We start from the raw sequence: 20,901 nt of genomic DNA, 5'->3' as shown, positions 1-20,901 counted from the left end.
GTAGGGGTGGCGTAGGCTACACCGGCGACGCGCGCAACAGGGACAAAATCTGACCGTAGATCTCATATAAAAGATCGTATAATCTAAGCCGTCCGATTAAACCAACGGACAATAGATCCAAACCATTAGATTTGAATCTCGATGACGCCATCATGATATAGGCGCTGACATCGTTAGAAGTGTTGTCGACCACGGATTGGCTACATCAGCATATATTCCAGATCTATGTCGGCTTAACCCATAAGGAGAATCATTTATAGACCATTAGATCTGGATCTATAAGATATACTTGATCCAGATCAAAGGGATTAGAATCTAAGCTTCGGTGATGATGCACATGTGACAAACACTAGTCAATGCAATATGGTGTAGCGCCAGACCATCATATCTACTACACTCCACCAATGAGAAGCCTCGGATAAGCATCTTCAATGCAAGCTCTTGTACGAATTGTCAGATCGGAATCCGACCGACGTGGCTCAATCTGAGCCATGTATTAATGATCCCTCTAATTCTCTTATATATACACATAAGCCCCTGCTTCTATAAACTTTAATGCAAAAAACCCCTTATCAACTCAGACCTTCAAAACCTTGAAATTATACAAAAGCCCCTGAAATGTCAAAATTAAAATCCAGAAAATCCACCCAACACCAAGAGCATCTGTTGATTTTTTAGTTCGGATTTTCAAACCGGCTTCATGGAAACACTTATAACTTTTTCATACGATATCCGATCGAGATGAAATGAAGTGCATTGGAACCGTAACTGGACGCTCTACGATTTTTCAAAAGACTTAATCATCTGACTCAGCCATATAAAAAACCAAAATGTCCCTAGACCTTTCTAATGACGTAACTTTCTCATACAGAATCAGAAACCGATGAAATCAGAACCGTTGGAAAGATTGGATTTTTGTCGTATTGTTACATGGAGAACACTTCTTTTAAAAAAGTCATCTTCAATGCCGTAACTACCCTCGACTGCCACAAATGCCGTAACTTCTTCGTACGATATCAGAATGTGACGAAATCAAATGCATTGGACTAGGTAAATTACTATCTATCTTTTTTAAGAAGAACTAATCTTCCAAAAATATCATTTTCAATACCAAAAATGCCCCTGAGCATAAATAGGCTAATTTTTTCAGTTTTGACCCAGAAACCCGCACCACCTATTAATGATGTATTAAACCACTCTATGCATACCAAGCAGCTCTGTTATCTCATCGGTGACACTGGACACTATCATGTCATCATTTTCATCCACGTCACCCAAACTGGCCATGACATCACTACCACGTGGTCAGGTTACCAACAATGACAACCATAAAACAACAATCTCTCCCTTTGGAGTTGTTGGCAACCACCTCATCACTAATACACTCTAAAGCTCCGATGAGTAACTCTCTCCCCCTTTGACAACAAGTACAAAGGGTGGAACCAATGGACTCCCCCTGAGTCCAATATGGAGGTAGCAACATCAAGCAACTTGCTCCCCCTCTCCCAATGCTACTAGTATTTTGGAAGAACCACCACTCCCAGCTTCTGTCTGAGGAAGTCAGACTGATCTTTGGGAAGCGGTTTAGTGAAGATATCAGCCACCTGCTCTGTTGTGGGAACAAACTCTATCCTTACTTCACCTTCCATCACCTTGTCTCTTAAGAAATGATACCGGATAGCAATGTGCTTCGTTCTAGAATGTATCATCAGGTTCTTAGAGATATTGATACCACTAGTATTGTCACAATTTAGTGGCACTGCCTGCTCAACCTCCACACCCAAATCCTTCAACATCTGCTTCATCCACAACACTTGTGTACAATAAGATGTAGCTGCAACGTATTCTGCCTCTGCAGTTGAAAGAGAGACTGACTTTTGCTTCTTACTATGCCATGCCACTAAGCTGCTCCCCAAATAGAATGCACCACCACTGGTGCTCTTCCTTTCATCTACATCCGGCCCAATCTACATCTGAAAAAGCTGACAAACTAAAGCTCTTGACTTTCGGATACCATAACCCAAACTCACTAGTCCCTTTCAGATATCTGAAAATTCTCTTCACTGCTGCCACATGTGTCTCTTTTGGTCCTGCTTGGAATCTGGCTACCATGCACACAGCTTGTAAGATGTCAAGCCTACTAGCTGTCAGATATAATAGGCTACCAATCATTGACTTATACGAGGTGTGGTCAACTGATGGAGAGTCATTTTCCTTGCTAAACTTACTCCCAGTCATCATAGGTGTACTAACTAGCTTGCAATCCTCCATGGTGAATCTCTTTAACATCTCCCTCACATATTTGGACTGAGATATGAAGATACCTTCTTTATTTTGACTAATCTACAAACCCAAGAAGAATGATAGTTCACCCAATATGGACATCTCAAACTCATCTTGCATCCTCATTGCAAAATCTTTGCACAACTCATCTTTGTGACCCCCAAAGATGATATCATCTATATACACAACCACCACAGGCTGACTGCTTTCTTCAGTACTGATGTAAAGATTACTGTCCACTAATCCTTTCTTGAAACCCAACTTGCACAAGTAAGAGTCCAATCTGGAGTACCATGCCCTTGGAGCTTGTTTCAAACTATACAATGCCTTCTTCAATCTGCACATAAGAGTGGGGTCCTCACTCAGCTGAAACCCATCAGTATGCTCTATGTAAACCTCCTCTTCCAGGTTTCCATTTAAAAAAGCTGATTTGACATCCATCTGATAGACCTTGAATCCCTTGTACACTAACAAAGCAAAGAACATTCTGATAGCCTCAAGTCTTGCCACTGGAGCAAAAGTTTCCTCAAAATCAATGCCTTCCACTTGAGCATACCCATTGCATACAAGTCTTGCTTTGTTCCTCACCACTTGACCATCTTCATTGAGTTTATTTCTGAAAACCCATTTAGTACTAATCACATTCTTGTCAACTGACCTAGGGACTAGATCCCAAATGTGATTCCTCTATATCTGATCAAATTCTTCATTCATGGCCTTCATCCAACTCTCATCATTGCTTGCCTCATCAATAGTTTTTGGTTCAATCTTCGAAAGAAGAGAGTATGTGTTGGTCTTCATTCTTCTAGTCTGAACACATACAATGGGGTCACCAATGATTAACTCATCTGTTTCCTATTGATCAACTCTGTTGTGTCTCCTCTGCTCATCTGAATCTACCTCAGCCTGTTCAACATCAATCTCATTTTTGCTTTTGGTACTACTATCAACCAAGTCATTCTCATCATCAAGATCTTCAAATTCTGGAAGTTCATTTCCTGAGCCTGAAGGAATATCCATTTTTTCATCAACTGTGACATCAACACTCTCTATAATTTTTCCAAGTCTATTGTTGTAGCATCTATAGGCCTTACTTGAAGTAGAAAAACCTAAAAATATACCCTCATCAGCCCTATCATCAAACTTACCCAAATCTTGGGTTGTGTTCTTGATATAACACTTGCTACCAAAAACCTTGAAGTGTCTTGCTGTAGCCCTTCTTCCAAACTAGATTTCATATAGAGTCTTGCTTTTATGAGGTCTCAACATACATCTGTTATGGATGCACACTGCAGTTAGAGCTGCCTCCTTCCAGAACTTTTTACCCATGTCATTCTCTGCCAATATTGTTCTAGCCATGTCTTACACTGTTCTATTCTTTCTCTCTGCAACACCATTCTATTGGGGTGTTCTTGGAGCTGAAATTTGTTTCCTGATACCATTCCCATAGCAGTATTCTTCAAAATCATCCCAACTGTACTCACCTCCTCTTTCAGATCTCAGACACTTTATCTTCTTCCCTGTCTGATTCTCAACTTGCTTCTTAATGATCTTAAATCTTTCTTAAGCCTCTGACTTATGTTTCAAGAACATCACCCGCGCCATTCTTAAATGATCATCAACAAACAACATGATGTATCTCTCTCCTGAGGTGCTAGGTGTCCTCATAGGACCACATAGGTCTGTGTGAATCAACTGCAATGGAGAACTGGAATAATACTCCTTAGATTTGTAGGAGATTCTGGTTTGCTTTCCCTTTTGACAAGATGCACATATAGGATTGGAGAGCTTTTTCAACTCAGGAACATCTCTCACTGCCTTCTTCGAAGAAATCTTGGCAAGCTTCTTGAAACCAATATGCCCAAGTCTTCTATGCCACAACCATGTCTCCTCATCTATGCTGACCATGCAAGAATCTTTCTCTAACTCTGTCAAGGTGTACAAGTTCCCTAAAGTTCTCTGTCCAGTAGTTACAACCTTTCCACTGCTTGATCTTTTTATCTCACACCCTTTACTAGTGAAAGTTACTTTATGCCCTTTGTCACAAATTTTACTGATGCTGAGAAGATTGTGTTTGAGCCTTCAACATACAAGACATCAAGGGATTTTACCTTCCCATGGTTCAAACTTATGGACCCCTTCCCTGTAATTCTGGCACCATTGTTGTTGCCAAACTTCACGGATCCACCTTCAAAGTCATGTAATTGTTCAAACCTTTCCTTATCTCCTGTCATGTGGCTTGAGCAACACTACCAAGAATCCATGGAGTAGAGTCTCCTTGAGCCTTAAAAGCTCTATGAATAACAAATGCTGCTGCATCTTCTTCATCTTCTACTGTCTCTCTCTGAACCCAAACTTTCTTGACAGATTTAGATTTCTTTGTTTTCTTCTGTCTTGAGAACTGTCTCTCCATCTCATCATCTTCTGTGTTTCTGAAAACTCTCTGCTTACCTCTGTTCTCCTGTCTTTGTGGGGGAAACACAGCTCTACAATTCCTTGCAATATGTCCAAGGTTGTTGCATCTGTAACATTCAACTGTTTCCTCCATAAGGGGTGCAAAAGGATTTCTATCCAAATAACTCATTGGACCAATGTTGAACTTGCAATCTGAGATCTTGTGTCCAAAAGTGTTGCATTTGTAACAATAACCTTGAAAGGTGTGCCTCTGCATCATAGGTTCCATCTGCCATCTGTAAGGAGCTTTGAAGTTGTCAAATGCTCTAGGTCTCTGTTGAGGACCTTGACTGTATCCATAGCTCTCTGCTCTCTTGCTTGGCCTTGCCAACTGTGGTTGTCTAGCATGGTTAATCTTATAGAATATAGATGGATTTCCTCTTCTAGTTGGACTAGTATGCACTTTATCTTTTTGTACTGCTCTCTTGACATTGCCAGCAGTAGTAATATGTGCCTTTCCTCTTTGAACATTCCTATCATTGACTTTGATAGGATTATGTACTGTTCCCTTACCATTTGCCTTGGTATTTTTGGAAGACTCCCCAACAAATCTAAGCCCAAATTTGATGTGAGTCGATCTTTAAGCATTGATAATGTCATTAAGCTTCTTACTGCTAGGATGCTCTTTTGGAGTAGAGTCATCTTCAACATCTTCATTTTCTAAGTCTTCTCTTTCAATCTCAGTTCTCCCATATTCTTCAACCTTAGCCTTTAATAAGGCTAGCTCATCTGCATAGCCATCAAATTCTGCAAGAATCTCATATTGCTCCTCTAGTTGTGCTTTCAAAATCACTTTCTCTAACTCAAGAGTGTTGCAGTCAATGGTTTTCTGTGAGAGTTGATACTCAAGATCATCTAAGGTCTTCCTTGACTTATTGGCTTAATCTCTCAACTCAATAACTATTTTTTCTTGCCCCTTAAGGTCTTGAGTGACATTTTTCACTTTATTCCTTTCTCTTTTAAGCTCTTTAAGGGCAACTGTAAGTTCAGCCTCTCGATGTGATTTTTCATCTTCCTCTTCTTCTTCTGTAGAATCTTCCTTGCTAGAAGAATCTTCTTTGTTTTCTTCCATATCTATTGAGACTATGAACGTAGCCTCATCATCTTCATCATTTGATGATTCTTCAGACTCTTCATCAGATGTATCACTACATTTCTTAGAAACCAAACTTTTCTTCTTGTCTTTGCCTTTCTTGTATCTGTTTGAGAAGAATTTCTTCTTTCTCTTGAAATGACTTTTCTTTTCACTTTCATCTTCATCACTTTCTATTTTTCTTTGGTTAGGACACTTGGCTACAAAATGTTCAACCTTTCCACAGTTGAAACATTTGAAAGGCAACTTGTCCTTATATTTTTCTGTTCCCTTTTTCAACTTTCTGATGAAATGAGTTGTAACCTCATCTTCACTCTCATCAATATTCTCCACAGACTGCTTCTTCTTCTCATTAATTTTCAAGTTTTTCATTGCTTTGAAAGCAGCTTGTTTGTCAGTGGACTTGCCCTTTTTCCATCTCATTTCAAGAGCTGTGAAAGTGCCATGCACTTGATCAAGAGTAATAATGTCTAGGTCCTTTGGCTCTTCAATAGCTGACACCTTGGAGTCATACTTGGGCAACAAAGATCTCAGGATTTTCTGACAAACAACTGAATCCTCTAGATTGGCTTCCAGACCCCTAATAGAGTTGACCACTTCATTTACCCTGGTTATATAGGTGTCAATATTCTCTCCCTCTAGCATTGGTAAACTTTCAAACTGGCCTCTGAAGGTCTGAAGCTTTGCTTTCCTTATCTTTTCATCTGCTTCATAAATGCTCTCCAGTCTTCCCCAAATATCCTTGGCTGAATCACAATCCATTACCTTAGCCATCACACTCTTATCTAATGCTGAGAATATTGTATTCACAGCCTTTTGATTGTAACAATAAGCCTTTTTAACTTCATTGTCAACCGGACCTCCTTCAGGTTCCTTGTACCCAATCAGAACTGATGCCCAAACATCATAACCTAGTGAACCTAGGTACGACTGTATTCTCCTCTTCCACAAGATAAAATCAAATCTATCAAACTTTGGTGCATGTCCTGAATGGCCTTCACCTGTCATACTGTCACTGCCACTGCCTTTGGATCACTCAGCTGTGATCAAACTGTCACTGAGTATTGGCGCTGATACCAATTGTTGTAACCCGGTAGTCACTGAGAGGGGGGGTGAATCAGTGAGTCCAATCTCGATGTCTAAAACCTATCTGATGTCTGGCCAAGAAAAACCTGATATACCTGTCCCTGTTTGCACACAGTCGTATGCACACTCAGCTTCTCATAGGCACTTCCAAGTGTGCACACCCTTTCCACATTCTACGTGCTTCAATATAAAATACAAACAACAAGCACCCACAACACAGGATTTTTACGAGGTTCGATAATTTGCCTACATCCCTGGAGTAGTGCCTGTAAAGGCTTCGTACCTACTCAATACACTACTTTTGACTGCACCCACAGTCGGGTTTCTCAAGCCGAAGCTGAGATGGCACTCGTAGTGCTGGTACAATGTGTAGCACCCACTACACGGGAGCACCCACTCCTGGTGCTTAGCACCCACTAAGCACTCAATAAATAATACAGTAAATTTAGACTTATATCAATGCTCTACAGTTAAGCCTTGCCTAGAAAATACATCCACAACTAGCTAGCATGTTTACAGTTCATCCACAACTAACCTAGCATGTAAACAATCATCCATAACTAACCCTAACATACATACATATTATCATATATGCATATAATGTAAATTCTAGGGTTAAAAAATCTCATAGCCCTTGTTTGTTGTTAGCAGAGTTGTCTTAGAGCATAGTCTCTACACACTGGAATCCTCAAATCCACTCTAGAGTAGGAGACTTGAATCTTCAAGTAAGCTGAACATGGCCATGGCATCTCACAAGTCTTCTCCCTTGTCTTCTTGCACTTTGAAGCACAAATAGAAAAACCCTCTCTTCTTTTCTCTTTTCTCTTGGCTTTTGATCAATGAAACATCAAGAACACTCAACTACCTTTTCAAACCCACTTAATGGAGTAAAGACACCTTCCATCAAGTAATAAACCTCATTCAATGATCACCCATCAAGAGGAAAAATTTTCATACCAAAACCATAGCCTTCCTTCATTCAAAACTCATTTTTCTTTCTTCCATTGTGTAGGGATTGAAAAATCGAAGAAGCATCAACTTGGTTCACACAAATCCGAGTTAAAATGAGGGAGATATGACCATTTGAAGTTGGAGCAATGAGATAGCCTGAAATGGAATCTTCGTAGGGGTGGCATCGGCTACACCGGCGGTGCGCGCAACAGGGACAAAATCTGATCGTAGATCTCATATAAAAGATCTTATAATCTAAGCCGTCCGATTAAACCAACGGACAATAGATCCAAACCATTAGATTTGAATCTCGATGACGCCATCATGACGTAGGCGCTGACATCGTCAGAAGTGTTGTTGACCACAGATTGGCTACATCAACATATATTCTGGATCTATATCGGCTTAACCCATAAAGGAGAATCATTTATAGACCATTAGATATGGATCTATAAGATCTACTTGATCCAAATCTAAGGGATTAGAATCTAAGCTTCGGTGATGATGCACATGCGACACACACTAGTCAACGCAATATGATGTAGCGCCAGACCATCATATCTAATACACTCCACCAATGAGAAGCCTTAGATAAGCATCTTCAACGCAAGCTCTTGTACGAACCGTCAGATCAGAATCTAACCGATGTGGCTCAATCTGAGCCGTGTATTAAGGATCCCTCTGATTCTCTTATATACACATAAGCCCTTGCTTCTATAAACTTTAATGCAAAAAATCCCTTATCAACTCAGACCTTTAAAACCTTGAAATTACACAAAAGCCTCTGAAATTTCAAAATTAAAATCCAGAAAATCCACCCAACACCGAGAGCATCTGTTGATTTTCTAGTTCGGATTTTCGAATTGGATTCATGGAAACACTTATAACTTTTTCATATGATATCCGATTGAGATGAAACAAAATGCGTTGGAACCGTAACTGGATGCTCTACGACTTTACAGAAGACTTAATCATCTGACTCGGTCATGTAAAAAGGCGAAAATGCCCCTAGACATTTCCAATGATGCAACTTTCTCATACGGAATCGGAACATGATGAAATTAGAACCGTTGGAAAGATTGGATTTTTGTCGTATTGTTACATGGAGAACACTTCCTTTAAAAAATTCATCTTCAATGCCATAACTGGCCTCGACTGCCACAAATGCTGTAACTTTTTCATACTGTATCAGAATGTGACGAAATCAAATGCAATAGACTAGGTAAATTACAATCTATCTTTTTCATGAAGAACCAATCTTCCAAAAATGTCATTTTCAAAATCGAAAATGCCCCCGAGCATAAATAGGCCAATTTTTCCAGTTTTGACCCAGAAACCCGCACCACCTATTAATGTTGTATTAAACCACTCCATGCACACCAAGCGGATCTGTTATCTCATCGGTGACACTGGACACTGCCATGTCATCATTTTCATCCATGTCACCTAAATGGCCACGTCATCACCGCCACATGGCCAGGTTTCCAACAAGGACAACCATAAAAAAACATAAAGATGGGTGCACAGAGATTGAGTTCTCCAAGAACACATCCAAAGAGGGGGGGTTTTCCCCTTAATTTCTATGAAGACCCATGGATTGTTGAAAGGAGCTAAGGAGAGATACCAATCTTCAATTATGGCAGGCTATTTCCTCTTGGACTCAAAGATTCTGGTAAGAAGGAGAAGGAAAGAGAAGAAACAGAAGTTAGGTGACATATTAGCTAAACCCCATGCAGGACCTCCATATAACTCCAAACAGGTACCGACTTTAGAACTAATGACAATTTATGTAATCTAACCGAATAGAAAACAAACAGTTAATGCATATAACATACCGTTATACCTTCGATACTATCCAGCAGAAGAAAGGAACAACCCATCTAACTAACCACCGTAGGCAGTAGCCTAAAACTACCAGCCGCAGGTCGCAACTGGGGTTGAAACATACCGTTATACCTTCAATACTATCCAACAGAAGAAAGGAACAACCCATCTAGCTAACCACAATAGGCAGTAGCTTAAAACTACCAGCAGTAGGTCGCAACTAGGGTTGAAAACCTAGAAATTAGGTTGAATACAAGAAGGCAAGAACTCAGATTTCACTTATTTACTTTTAAATGCAATGAGTTAAAACATCATAAAAATTAAAACTTTGTGAAATCAAAAGCATGAGTAATCTCCAAACGCATCTAACCACATCTAGGCTATTTCCCAAATCATATAGATAACGAAATGAACACCATAGCTCAAAACCCAAATCAGTGCCACCGAAATACCACTACCAACTCATCATCAATCAAGGACACAAAAGTAGTTACAAAAGAGAGGTGAAAGAAAGGAACCACATGAATGTAGCCATTTTTGTGCTGAGTGTGATTCTGAGAGAAGGAAGAGTGAATCCTCAAGTGATCATCGCCGTTCTTTGAGTAAAGAAACACCTAAACCTGCGATTCAATGTTTCAATCTGTTCATTTGGGGGGTTTTACACGGAAGGGTAAAATAGTAAGTTTACCTTTGAGGAAGGTTAAACTTGCCATTTAGAAAATAGGATATGCACCACATCATCACTTAATGCTTTTCATCTAACGAAATGGATTTAAGTGTAGTTTCATTTTCAAAATAAGGAATGTACCCGATATTATTAGCAAATTAGGGTGATATATAAAGTTTAAAAATAGTGGTGGTACAAGATAATCTTCCTTTAAATAAAAAAAGGAGTGGAGATTGGAGTGGGTCTCTAGAATTGTCATGTTTGTAGGGGTAGTGGGTCCTACTAAATCTATTGTTGAATCCTATATTCTTGTATCATGGTCCTCAAGGTAGCCTTTAATATCCCATTGATGATCCATATCACAAACCACAACTGATTGTTCAATTGCCAAAGTAAACATATTAATAGGACGTCACCCACATGTGGCACCAGTGGGGTGCAAGACGAAACATTATAAAAGAGGGGTAGGAGTTCATTGCAAGAGGGGGGAAGGGGAGATAGAGAAATAGGCACAATGGATACTAACTTGTGGTATACATGCGGTGTGCCAACCTTCTCTCAAAAGTTAAATAAACATTTTTTTTAAGTACCCTTGAGACCAGACAACACTTCACAAACCTCAAGAGGGGTAGTCGAGTTGGTAAGGGACCTTTGTGTCAGGAAGCATATGGTTCTGAGTTCGACTCCCTTACCTCCTTGGGGCCATTCATACAGGGTGTTAGTTCTCTTCACTGCTTTCAATGAAAGTTAAATGAATCTTATTCAACCCAAGAATGACTTGGTCCATGCAATTGTGAGGTCAGTAGGGACCCGCGGGATTAGTTAGACTGAAGACCTAATACCCGTCGTTAGTAAAATGAAAAGACAACACTTCACAAAACTACCTTATTTCATATAACTAGGTAATGTACATCACAAATTGTTTCTACTCTTCCTACTTGCACATTAGAAAAAACAAACCAACATCCACTTTGTTAGCCTGTATAATATGGCTATTTAGAAATAAGAAAAAAGGTTTAGCAGTTGGAAATAAAAATTAAAAAGCTTCTCTTCATATGTGGGAGTCAAAATTGTAAACCTAACAAGCTATAACCTAACTATGGTTTCCGACTTTGGCGTGAAGGCTTATGATTGTTAATAGGAGGCTTGCGACGTGGCGAATTCATCCCGGAGTAATCCCGGTGGATCAAGTTCACAATCTGATTAGTAACCTCAAGAAGCTTTTTGGATTCAGTTTTGTGCAAATGGTCATGAGATTCTTGTGACACTAATTTCCTTGACCTTGAAGAACATTCCAAGCTGCCACAATTTGAAACAGCCTCAGAGTCTTGCGATTTCAGTTGGCTGGCCATGGTGTCTGGGAGATAAACTGGTTTCAAATTGCTACTTTTCTGGGATTTAGACCAAAAGGATCAATTGTTAGGGTGGATCCACAATAGAAACAACAATAAATAGCAATTCTCTAAATATACAAAGGTGTTCATCTGATTCTCATTGCAAGTAGCCATTAATGTCTTGGTAGTGGAGTGTGTGTGTGTGCTAGAGAGAGAGAGAGAGAGAGAGAGAGAGAGAGAGAGAAAGACCTGATGGGTCATGTACTTTTGTGATGTTCCAAGTGGCTGCTCTGAAGCAATCCTATCCTCTCCTGCATCCAAACAAGCAAATATTCAAATTGAACATATAATCCACTTCTTTGCCCCTCACCCATTTTCTTAAAACTTGGGTTAATGAACTATCTAAATATAGAAAGATAGTCATCTGATTCTCACTGCAGCTTCCATGCAAGAAGAAAAAATAAAAGTGGAAGAACCCGCTTAAGACAAAAGAATCTTGAACCTCTTAGTATGAAAAATTAATTTCTTTAAACGTCAGAAGTCTATTGATACATACATGTATGATATTTCGCACTTGTTTTCACTAGGATATCTATAGAAACAAAAGAGAAACAAAATTGGAAAGTAAAAAAAGCTAATTTCCTAAAGGGCTTCACTGATTTTCCTTAATTATTCTTAGGTGGGTGGGGTTTGGGCACTCGATAATCAGCAGTGAAAGCCAGAAAACCATGAACTGCAGTGGCCTTGGCCTTGATAGGAAGAAGACTTCTATCTCTCATTTTACATTCTACATTCAATTCCCCCTTTCCCTTCCCTTCATTGTCACATTTTCCAACAGAATGGGCTGCACCTGAAATCTTTGGAGTTTTTCCATTCACAGCTGCTACTTCCATCATATTCTTCATCAAGATGCTACCCACTACCATTTTCCTTCCTCCTAGTCTTTTGTTTGCAGTAGCAGCAGCAGCACCAGGCACGCCTTTAAAGGACTCCTGCAAAAATATTTCGATTTAGTATAACAATCCCTCCCGGAAATAATTTTGCAACTACCCAAGTTACAGGAAGTTTCCTGCTACCCAGACTCTTAGCCAAAGAAATGGAATAATTCATTTCTCCTTTTGGTTTACAAATACCCTCCTAGGTTTTAGTATTTCTCAAAATACGTTTCGAGATTCCATTCTTTTTGGCTGCAAGCCCAGGTAGCAGGAAAGTTCTTGTAACTACTTTAGAAAAAAATCCAATCCCCAGAAGGATAGCATATTGGAAACCCTAAAGAATCATGAAATAATAACTTACCCTTGAAACAAATGGAGCATTAGCTCCAGTCTCCACAATTCCATTTTCATTTGTCACTATTGTCATGTCGGCATCTACAAAAAGAGTACTTAAAGAGTTAGCCAATTCAAACCTTAACAGTAAAGTGAATGAAGGGAAAAAAAAAAAAAAGACCCTATATACCTTGTTGGGCATGTACAGCATTGCTCCTTAAGGCAAGAGAAGTGAAGAGAAGCCCAAGAACTAAGCATGTAGACCTTAAAATCACCATCTTTTCTTTGTCTTCCTTCCTTGAGTATGTTTGTTGTTCAACTTCAACAACAAAAGAGAGGAAAGATTGACAACAAAGGAGGCTGGTTTTATAGAAAGATTTCAATGTAATCTATCAAATAAAAAAAGAGTTCAAAGTCTAAACCCAAGTCAAAGCTAGGGTTCCAACATCTCCTTTGCCTCCTTCCTTTTTTTTTTTTTTTTCCTTCAATAATATAAGTAAAATAAAAATTTGGCACCCTATATAGTAATATGTAAGACTTTGGGAGACTCAAAAGAACAACATTCAAAGATTGAAAAGTTGAATGTGGCTTTATGGGCAGGCTTTGAAATCGTATGACTTGGAACTTAGGCGTAAGATAGTGTCCGAATGGAAGATACTGGTGTTTCCTCTTGTCTGCTGCCATGCATGCAACGAGGTAAGTTTTTTTTGGTGGCCGAGGTTGGGGCACCCACTAAACCTAGGGGGGTTCCCACTTTATTTATTTGGGTCTCTCTACTCCCCATATAAACATTATAAATTTAAGGTACGGTCTAGGGAAACTTAGGCAATCACCAACTTGCCTTTGGCACAGTTTCTTATGGTAGTGGAGGCTAGCTTACCATAACTTGAGCTGGGCCTCCTCTAAATTTGAAGAGACCTCTGTTTCATACTAGATAAACTCTCAAAGGCTGCTGCTTTGAGTTGGGTTTTGGCCTTTTCGTAGCCTCAAAGTGGTCCAACTTTAGGGACAAGTGCCCTTACCCAACTGGGTTTTCACTGGTTTAGGGTTTCAAGTACATCTATGTGATAAGGCCTAATCAAAACGTATCTCAATGGAAACTGAAAAATGGAGCTAAATCATAGTTTAATTCTTGATCATAATCCGGTTGTTAACTTATTAATGTTAATGATTAAAAAGGGATCTTCTGTGATTGAGTGTCCATAACAATATCTTTGTGGTCAAGGCTAAGCCTCCTACCATCTTCACAGTTTGGATGCAAGTGTTTAGTCAAAGATTCCTTACCAGAAGCTTAAATAAGAGAGATTAAAGAATGTGGAAAATAAAGAAGCATGTGTCATTCCTTGGATACTCCTAAGACAGTTTTCAACAGTCGAATCTCTAAATTTAAATATAGGCATTATGAACTTTCAAAACAAAACATGGGATATAGCCATATAGGTCTGATCACTCTTCCAGTAGGGTTTCCTTACCTGTGCCAAAGAATCGAGAGGAAGGAACATATCAAAAAGCTTTTTTTTTTTTCTCTCTGTTATTATTTGACATATTTTTTCATTACTTTGTTATAGTAAATTATGATTGAAGGGTCATTCTTGTATAAAAAGTAGAGAGGGAGAGAAAAATCAAAATCGTCTCCAATGAGACGGTGAGGTACAGTGAGCATCTAACGGTTGAAGTGCATGATCTGGCCCTCCTAACCATTGGATGCTCACTGAAGACAATTTGAACTTGAGAGAGAGGCTGCTAAGACTATGTGGTCAACTTGACACCCGCATTCCATTGGGAATGTAGATTAAGCTATAATTAAGAATCGAGATTAATTATTTTTTTATTTAACTTTTGGACCACTAGGGCAGCTCAGAGGGAAATCTATGTGATTCTAGGAAAATAGATGATATCTAGTTTTCTAAATAAAAGCCTATTATAGTAACCTTTCCTTGATTACAAAGAGACAAGCCTAGAATATTCTTCTCTCCTTTTAAATCGTGAAAGAGAAAAGCTGGTAAATAGCTAGCATAGACCACATAGAATTGAAGCATGAGCATCAAATCAAGAGCTTCGAAGAACATGAACAAGTGATCACTTCATGGAATCACTAACCCCATCATCATTAACATTTTAAGAAGGCAATAAATTAAAGGTTTAAGGGGACAAGTTGTTTGAAGAAGTTTAGAACACGAGGGCGTGCCCTCCAACTTAAGATTGGTGGGTTTCCCTTGATAATAGTGTAGGCTGTGACCACCACTACTACTAGTCGGTTCTCCAAATGCACTGCAACTAATGTTGTGGCATGTGTCATGTTGTAGTAAACCATTACCCATCAGCCACATGTCTTGCCACGTGGTACATCGTATGCATAACATTTTTAGAACTGATAAAAAGTTGTGTTTTTAAGTAACAAAGATTATCATAAAAAAAAAAAAAAAAAAAAAAAAAAAAAAAAAAAAAAAGATTTAACACAAACCATACTTATTGTGATCAGATTCTAAACCTACTCTTTGTTTAGAAAAATTTTCCTTGTGACATAGCAAAGCTTGTATTTTGTTGTACCATCTCTCATATTTGGCAAGAAATAAATTATCTAAATAATGGACACAGAACTAGGTCAAGACCCTTATCATCAACGAGAAATCGAAGATTGTGCCCTCGTGAACTGTTGGTTCTTAGGCTCCGATTTACTGGTTAATTAGTCTTTATTGTATTTTTCCTTTCTCCTGGAATGTGGGATTCCTTAGTTCCTATAGGGTCTATCCTTGGGATGTTTTGAGGTCCCCTAATTGAATGTATATAAATTCTTTCCCTTTCAAAATAAATTGGTATTAAAAAAAAAAAAAAAAAAAAAAAAAAAAAAACTACTGGGGTTGGGGGATAGAATGGGTTGAGTTTCAAGGTATCGGTCTAATGTGGTTGTAAGATCAAACACCAAGAAACACGAATAATAAAGAGACAATAGATCCGTACGACACAACGATTTAACGAGGTTCACACACCAGGATGGTGTGCTACGTCCTCAGGCGAAGAAGAAGATGATTCACTATGCAGAAGAGAAATTACACCCTAGCAGCAGCGAGGAAAAACTTGCCCTGAAACCCTAACTGCGTGAAAATCCTGGAATACAACAATGACTTTCTCAACAAGCAACAGTACATAATAAGATCTCAAAAAAATTTCTCATTCGGGTCACTACCAAAATATGTCGGATCAGGTCAATCTTTAAAATGGGTCAAGAATTCGAGACAAACTTAACAGTGGTGAATCAATGTTGCATTAGACCAAACTCAATCCATAATAAGATGATCATTTGGTCAAAAACCCATCAAATTTAGGTGCCAGTCCACAAAAAAACATGTCCCCCCTAAAGAGAAAAAAAGGGTTTCCAGTTGAAAACAACCAGATCCCACCCCTCAAATTGACATTAAAATTTTCTCTTTCAATTTAGTTAAATAAAATAAAATTTCAAGAAGAAACGCAAAAGGGCGGGGGGGGGGGGGATGGTTGGTGGGGGGAACCGCGGAAACAAGAAAAAGTGGTGGCATAGAAAATTGAAATGGTTTTAGATCAAGGACCATATTGATACTTCAGATGCTATTCAATTGACTGTCCTTTATATATTTATTATATCTTTGCCTGGAACAGAGAAATTCAATTAGAATAACCAACCTTCTCCATTATTATAAAAACAAGTTTCAAGCTATAATATTTAACTTAAAAACCAAACACAAAGTTCTAAGCCATGTCTATTGGATCTTCACCACCCCTAACCTAAACGCTAATGTATATGTAACTTGAAATTATCTTCCTTTATCCATCACATGATCCCATTTCGGCCACCACCGGAGATTCCGTATCTTTGCCTGGAACAGAGAAGTTGATTAAAATTTAAAATAGCCTTCTCCCCCTCCATTTAAACTTAAAAACTAAACACAAAGTTCTAAGCCATATCTGTTGAATCTTCACTACCCTTGAACACTAGTGTGGAACTTCAAATTATCTTTCCTTCATCCATGATCCCATGATCCCATTCGGGCCACCACTTATTGCACCCACCCATGCTCACTACGAGGGTGCGGCTCCTAATGCCAATGCTGTCTCTGATCACTCTCTCCTTCACTGCACCTTCAATCGTTTTAACTAGGAAACCAGGAAAGGAGCAGCGAAGATAGATGCAGTTCATGTTGCATGGAAAAGTGAAGCAGAAGGAAAGGCATGTTCTTCCACATCGGTCTTTGTTAAGAGGGTTTGTAGTTTGTAGTGTACTCTCATGGTTACGGAAGGAGGAGGAGCTTTTGAGGGCTTAGGGATTCTAAGTCTTCATGTGGATGCGTGGTTGCAGTGACTTTGGGTTCCATAGGAGGGGACTTACGTCGGTGTGAGGGGGTGGGTCGTCCTTTCTGCTCACAATTGCAAACTTCGACGAAATACAACTGTGGTTTTTGCCTTTTGTAGACATATTCACATGGCTGTCATAAGCGTAGGTACGTGTGAAGAAGATATTTGTTGAGGCGGTCTTACACTCTTTTGGGATGGGAATGTGCAGATATTAGGGCATTTGTGAAGAATTAAAAGATCTTTTCTTTTTGGTAATGAAGAAGAGTGAAAGAAAGAATACCCTTAACAACCTTTGTTTTTTTAGCGAGGAAGCTCTTAACCATGGCCCCAGCCCCCCTCTCTTTTTTTCCCCACCAAAAAATAAGGAGTAATTCTTAAACACTTTTTACCACACGGCAATATTTGATGGACTGAAATTTTTAAAAACATGTAGACTTAAAGGTGCCTAAGATTTAGGCCAAGTGGAGTTTGTCAAGTACTGTGGATCAGGTTCTTGTACGAGAATCATTCTTGTACAGTCTGATCCACACAGATGGAATCCTAGTGAGTATAGACTTAACGTGCCACAATTTCATCAATTGTGCTAGGTGATTGCATTAGTGATGAATATTTATTATTTAAAAAAAAATTAACATTTATCATTAATGATAATAGTATTATAATATTTAGGTCCTTCAACCAAGGTTATAGGTCTGAGAATATGGGTCGTTACTGGTTTGGAGAAACTTTGGATAGCCTGTGCATGTTCTTGAACATATTTAGGGAAATGCACAGCTTGAGGGCAATCACCCACATAATGTGCAAGATTGGTACAAAGAGCACATGCATCCTGATAAGTGGGAGCTGAGATAGATTGCCTAATGTTCTGCTTCATGGAAGTTTCAGAAAGCATGTCCACTGTGGTGTTTATGGCCACAGATTGGCCTACCTCATAGAGGTCACCTCACTTTTGGGAACCAATGGTGGGGTTTTCAGTACTAGAGGATGACACATGACAGAGAATTCTCACTTAGAGTCTCAAATAGTTTGCATGCCTCATCCTCACTTTTATACATAAAAGTGCCTCCACAAGAAGATTCAATGATCTGCTTTTGTCTATCTATCAATCTATCATAGAAATATTAGACCAACTGCCACTTGGTTACAACATGATGGGATACTTTCTAATTAGATCCTTAAGTCTCTCTTAGGTCTCATAGAATTTCTCACCATCAACTTGCGAAAAGTTAGTGATGGCTTGTTTGATTTGGTTAGTCCTACCTATGGGACATTACTTCTTTAGGAACTTTTATTGCATTTGGGCCCAGGTTTCAATCACTATAGAATCTAAAGATTTAGGCCATTGTTTGGCTTTATCATTAAGGAAAAAATGGGAACAAGGTCAACCTAAGGACATCTTTAAGAAATTATGGATTTTGACAGTGGATCATATCTCCAAAAATTCATCTAGATGCTTGTAGGGTTCCTTATTATTTAGTCCATATAAAGATGGGAGCATCTAAGTGATACTGGACTTGATCTCATATTGGGTGACTTGACCAGCAGGCACCAAAATACAAGAGGTCAACATATAAGTCGATGGGGTAAAGTTTTCACTCAATGGGGTCTTAGAGGTCCATTCTCTGCTAGGATGACAATAACGACGACCATGCATCAACTACTAGCAACTATGGAAATAAAATAAAATAAAAATAGGAATAAACTCACCCGATGCGTAGGAGGCTGAATGCGAATCGATGGGTAGCTTGGTCACGGTGCACTTGTCCTTGCTCCATAAAATATATGACCTTCAAAATAAACTAAACAACTTAGATTGAACTAAAACAAAGAAAAATAAGAGAAAATTATAGATTAAGAACTAAATTGAACCTAATTAAACAAAAGAATTAGACTAAACCTAATGAAACAAACAACCAACCCTAGCAAACCACACTTTGGTTCTTTGACAACAGAGCCAAATTTGATCCTTGTCATGAACAGATCAAAATAAAACCCTAAATAAATTATGAGCCAATGATAAGAAAGGGGTCAAACCCACAGATAATTGAAAGGCTAAATTTACTAAAATTGATGTGAATGTTGTTTTGACAATCAAATTACAAAATTAAGACTAAATTAACAACTAATTAACAAAACTGAGAATTTATGAGAAGAACAACCTTTAGGTTTCGAATCCCCATTGACATGATTACTTAACTCTGGAGCATACTCTGATTCATTAAACCTACAAATCTAATACAACTACAGAATGATAATTCCAGTTCATTCTAGGTATAATCTATCTTGTTGAGCACTATATCGTCTTCCGCATACGGTTAGCACGCTTAGTTTGGTCGGTTAAAAGCTACCATCAATACAACTGAAATTTTGATAAAAAACTATTGTTTGAATAGAAAATATGAATAGAAACACATTCTCTAAACTAAATAATTTAATTAAAATCATCTACAAAGGGATGGAGCCTCAACATCAAACAATCAAGTATGCTTAAACCAAAAGAATCGAGCGAGAAAGTGAGGGCGTGAGAGAGAGAGATCTAATAGGGGAGAGATTTTAGGAGAGAGAGAGAGAGAGAGAGAGAGAGATCTAATAGGGGAGAGATTTTAGGAGAGAGAGAGAGAGAGAGAGAGAGAGAGAGAGAGAGAGAGAGAGAGAATTGAAGAAGTGGAGTTGTGAGAGGAGAGGAAGGAATACGTGAGAGAGAGATGAGAGATGAGAGAACACTGAGGAGATGTTTTAGGAAAAGTGTGAGAGGGAGAATCCTATTCAAATTTGGAAGAGAGAAAAGGATGAGAGAAAGTAGGAAAAGGGGAATAGGATGAGAGAGAGTAGGAGAGGGAGAGAAAGAAAGAACGTTCAGAGAGAGAGAGAGAGAGAGCATGTCTCTTTCTCAAAAATTTTTATTTTCTTCTTCTCTTGGAATCTCCAATTCTACCCTTGAAACTTTGCAATCACACTAAAATAGAAAAAGGGATCAATTTAATCATGAAAACCAATAAAAATAAATAATTAAATAATAATATCATGTATAATTGTGACCCAATCACTATTGAAGATATTAGTATGGTGGATAAACATATTATTTTCATAAAAGAATAATTAAATAAGTAAAAATAAAATGGTAGCTATATAGCCCATTATAAATAAAATTAGCAGTAAAAAACATAGTTTATATAGCAATAGTTATACAAAATTGTTGCTAATTAACTCCATAGGGCTGTGATTTACTTATAACTACAGCTATACATTCTATTATAAGTACAAAATAAGGGCATACTTTGTAGGGGTGGCTGTCAAAAACCACCACTAATGTCATCCATAGGGCATGAATTATTTATAGGGGAAATTACCTAGATCCACTAGATAGGATAATTTATTATAAAATAAGGTCTAAAATTTATTTTACATTCATCAGTATCAAGTTTAAAAATATTTACTTAATCCCCAAAGTTAATTATTGTTCATGGGACCTAAGAAAAAGTAAAAGCAAACTTCCTAAAATAACCCCAACCTTATTTACCGTGCATAACTGCTAAGATGGAATCACATTAATTGCGTCTTGAAAACCAACGTGATCCACGTCTTTTTTCTTTTTTTTTTTTTTTGGGGTGA

The 20,901-nt window shown here is 38.4% G+C and overlaps 1 protein-coding gene and 1 non-coding gene across 2 annotated transcripts; one reads left to right on the top strand and one right to left on the bottom strand.

Moving 5' to 3' along the window:
* Positions 1-11,293: 11,293 nt before the first annotated feature.
* On the bottom strand, positions 11,294-13,280 carry LOC122088292. Its single transcript, XM_042657497.1, has 5 exons — positions 13,151-13,280; positions 12,989-13,062; positions 12,543-12,684; positions 11,942-12,003; positions 11,294-11,749 (listed from the first exon to the last, which is right to left on the bottom strand). The coding sequence occupies exons 1-5, from the start codon at positions 13,236-13,238 to the stop codon at positions 11,456-11,458; spliced, it is 660 nt and encodes a 219-aa protein (XP_042513431.1). The 5' UTR covers positions 13,239-13,280; the 3' UTR covers positions 11,294-11,455.
* Positions 13,281-18,432: 5,152 nt separating this feature from the next.
* LOC122090306 lies at positions 18,433-18,538 on the top strand. Its single transcript, XR_006143544.1, has one exon. It is a non-coding gene; the product is annotated as a small nucleolar RNA R71 (small nucleolar RNA).
* The last annotated feature ends 2,363 nt before the right edge of the window (positions 18,539-20,901 follow it).

This window comes from Macadamia integrifolia, chromosome 9 (genome assembly GCF_013358625.1).
Source record: "Macadamia integrifolia cultivar HAES 741 chromosome 9, SCU_Mint_v3, whole genome shotgun sequence".
In the NCBI taxonomy this organism is placed as follows: domain Eukaryota; kingdom Viridiplantae; phylum Streptophyta; class Magnoliopsida; order Proteales; family Proteaceae; genus Macadamia; species Macadamia integrifolia.
Note: the sequence above shows the minus strand (reverse complement) of the source record. Positions and strands in the feature narration are given on the sequence as shown.